The 2,942-nt window shown below is 39.4% G+C and overlaps 1 protein-coding gene across 1 annotated transcript; it reads right to left on the minus strand.

The window, feature by feature from the left end:
- Positions 1-323: 323 nt before the first annotated feature.
- Positions 324-1,704, minus strand: LOC133818094 (peroxidase 31). The gene has a single exon (XM_062250792.1). The coding sequence runs from the start codon at positions 1,595-1,597 to the stop codon at positions 596-598; it is 1,002 nt and encodes a 333-aa protein (XP_062106776.1). The 5' UTR covers positions 1,598-1,704; the 3' UTR covers positions 324-595.
- Between the last annotated feature and the right edge of the window lie 1,238 nt (positions 1,705-2,942).

Raw genomic sequence — 2,942 nt, forward strand, 5'->3', positions numbered from 1 at the left:
AGATAGCGTATGCCGCGGGCTGGCACATGCACAAAGCTGAAAAATCCTCAAGCTCAAGCTTACTAATTAAATTATTATTGTTCACTAAACAAGTTCTCGAACATACAAAAAAAGAGACAGAATTGAACTCTCATAAACCAAACTTCATGAACCAGCTTAATTTTTTCTAATGAAACGTAATGCATCTATTATTGGGTTTCTACAAACAAAAAACACGCTCTGCCCTAAACCCAATCTGTGATTAAATTTGCCGTAAATAAAAGACAAAGCTCTCAACCTTTTCAGTCAACTTAAAAAAGGAGTCCCCCAAAAATAAAGGGTAATTAAGTAGCCACAATTTTTATGACACCCTTCATTCAGTCAAATCATTATTGTATAAACTTTTAAGCTCTTATAAAGTGAATATATCTTCTTGATACAAAACCATTTTATGTATACAGATGAAATATGATTCTGATCTTCAATAAGAACATACATAAATAGAAAAAAACTGCCCTCTTTACTCGCATAGCCCATGAACCAATACCAACAACTACAACAATAATCCTTTTTTTTATAAATTAACTAATTGATTAATGAACTTCTCAAGCACAAGTTAATTGAACTGATCACACCTTCGCCTAATATCTCCGTCTTTACTTCCGGTTATGACTCCAAGAACGCTGAGCTTCTCCATTGCTCGAACAAAGTCCTGAAAGAATTTCTCTTGGTTTTTCCCGTACAAATCAACGAAAGGCCTTGTTCTTGGGTCACTGTGGAGGCCGTGATCCGATTTCAGAAGCCCTAGCCCCTTTTGTATGTTCTGGTAATACATGTTATCGAACTTGTTTGGGGTCATAACGTCGTTGAAAATAGAGAGAGTAGGGTTCTTCTGGTAGTCGGCACAAGCCTTCTGTAACACAGAAGCGAATCTAGAGTTGTATTGGGGATCAGACGACGCCGTTTTACTGTAGTTGTAGATCCCGGCGCTGAATTCTTTACAATGCGAGAACCCAACCGTGTGGGCGCCGCTCAATGCCACCATTTCCTGTATGGTGAAACCTCTGGATTCGAACAATTGAATGATTCGCGACATCGAATCAGTGGTTCGAGGGAGGTGGCCTTCGACATCGGAAGCTCTGGAGACGCGACCGTCTCTTCGGCCGAGGAGTACGTTGTAATGAGGTCCACCGAGCATGGTGACGAGGTCACGGGTGGCGACGGCGAGGATATCAGCGCAGGAGACGGTGTTGGGGCAAGCAAGCTCGAGCGCGGTCTTGGCCCGGACGACGACGTCGAATGCATCTCCGGGAAGGGAGAGGTTGATCTCGGCGTCGCGCTCGGCGGAGTTGAAGGGTGTGGATGAAATAAGAATGGAGCCGTCGCAACCGTTGAGGAGGCAATCGTGGAAGAAGAGGCGGAGGGTGGCGGCGGCAGTGGAGGGGCTGGAGATCTGTTTGTTGGTGACGGTGTCTTGGATGATTTGCTCGAATCTAGGGCAGGTTCTTCGATAGTAGTTTGGGTACAACCTGGTGGACCTGGACTCAGCTGGTGAGCTAAGAAGAGCTGAAGAAGTAGCGAGAATGATGGTAATAATGTGGAGCATTGAAGCCGCCATTGTTGAGAGAGCTGGTTCAGACTCCTCCACACCCAGCTTCGACTGAAAGAGAAGAGAGTGTTTCAGAGAGAGAATGAGAGCGACTGGTAGATTAGGAGAGGGTTTTACTGTGAACTATAGAGAGAGAAAGTGAGAGTGGGAAGGCTACTCTTTTTTCCTCCAATCACGGGAAGCGTGTTGTTTGGAGACAAGGCCCCACCTTAATGTCATGGCGCGTGGTTTGTATTATCTTCCAACAGGTTTTTAGCTTCGTGTCCATTAAGTCAGAATCTTGTTGACTAATAATTTCGTTTATTTATTTATTAAGAGCTTACGTCGTCGTTTAATACAAATTTGTCTGTATTATTCTTCTATTTAACGTTCGGGTAGCGAGTGATACGTGGCGCGTGGGGTTAAATTTGGCTAATCCATCAGCAATGTGACACGTAAGCAAAGAAAATTTATAAAATAACAAACTAACCGTGTTTTTGTTCATAAACGTCGTCGTTTGAGACGGAAAGGCAGGCTATGATTGATTGATTGTCAAACATAAAACGGTTCTGATTGTTATAGCACGTCACGCGGTGGAATTAAATTATTTTATAACATAGTAATAGTATATTTTATTTAGGGTAAAAGTTTAATTTAGACAATTGTTTTTGCAAAGGTTACCGATCTTATTTTTTGTTAAATAACAATTAAATATAGAAAATTTGAGTTTTTATGCTTAATGAGAGATTATAAATCAAAAAAATACTAGGCATTCTAATCATTTTAAAAAAATGTTAAATCTTTTGATAATACTCAAAATACTAATTTCATAATTTTTCTCATCCACTTTTTCTTCTCTCTTCCTCTCTCTCCCTCAACCCATTCCTCTCAACTTTCTCTCTAAAAAAAATTCATGGGTAAAGTAAAATATAATATAACTCAATATAATGACAAGTATTCCTCACTTAGGACATTGAAATACTACATTTCAAACAGATCTGGGCATGATTTTTAGTTTTTTTTTTGCGATTTTTTTTTCAAATCTGAAATTTTAAAATCTGCAAAAAATCGACATGATTCGATGGTGCTTGATGCCAGCTCGATGGGGCCTTCAAAATCAAGATTTTCATGAAAAAATCGATGTTCCTCAATGGTGGTTCGATGGACGTTCGAATGTGGTTCAATTGTGTTCGATGCGATTCTTGCAAGATACGTAATTTTTCACTCGGGTGTTTGTTTTGGGTGATTTTTTTTTTTTATTTTGGGTATTTTTTTCAAGATCTACATATTTGAGATGTGTATATACACATTTGGGAAATGTAAATCTTAAAAAAAAAAATGCAAAATGCAAAACATACCTCATGTTGAAGATATG

This window comes from Humulus lupulus, chromosome 2 (assembly GCF_963169125.1).
Source record: "Humulus lupulus chromosome 2, drHumLupu1.1, whole genome shotgun sequence".
NCBI lineage: Eukaryota > Viridiplantae > Streptophyta > Magnoliopsida > Rosales > Cannabaceae > Humulus > Humulus lupulus.

Excerpts from the sequence above, each read along its gene's own strand:
- LOC133818094 (XM_062250792.1), bottom strand. The coding sequence starts at position 1,597 with ATGGCGGCTTCAATGCTCCACATTATTACCATCATTCTCGCTACTTCT.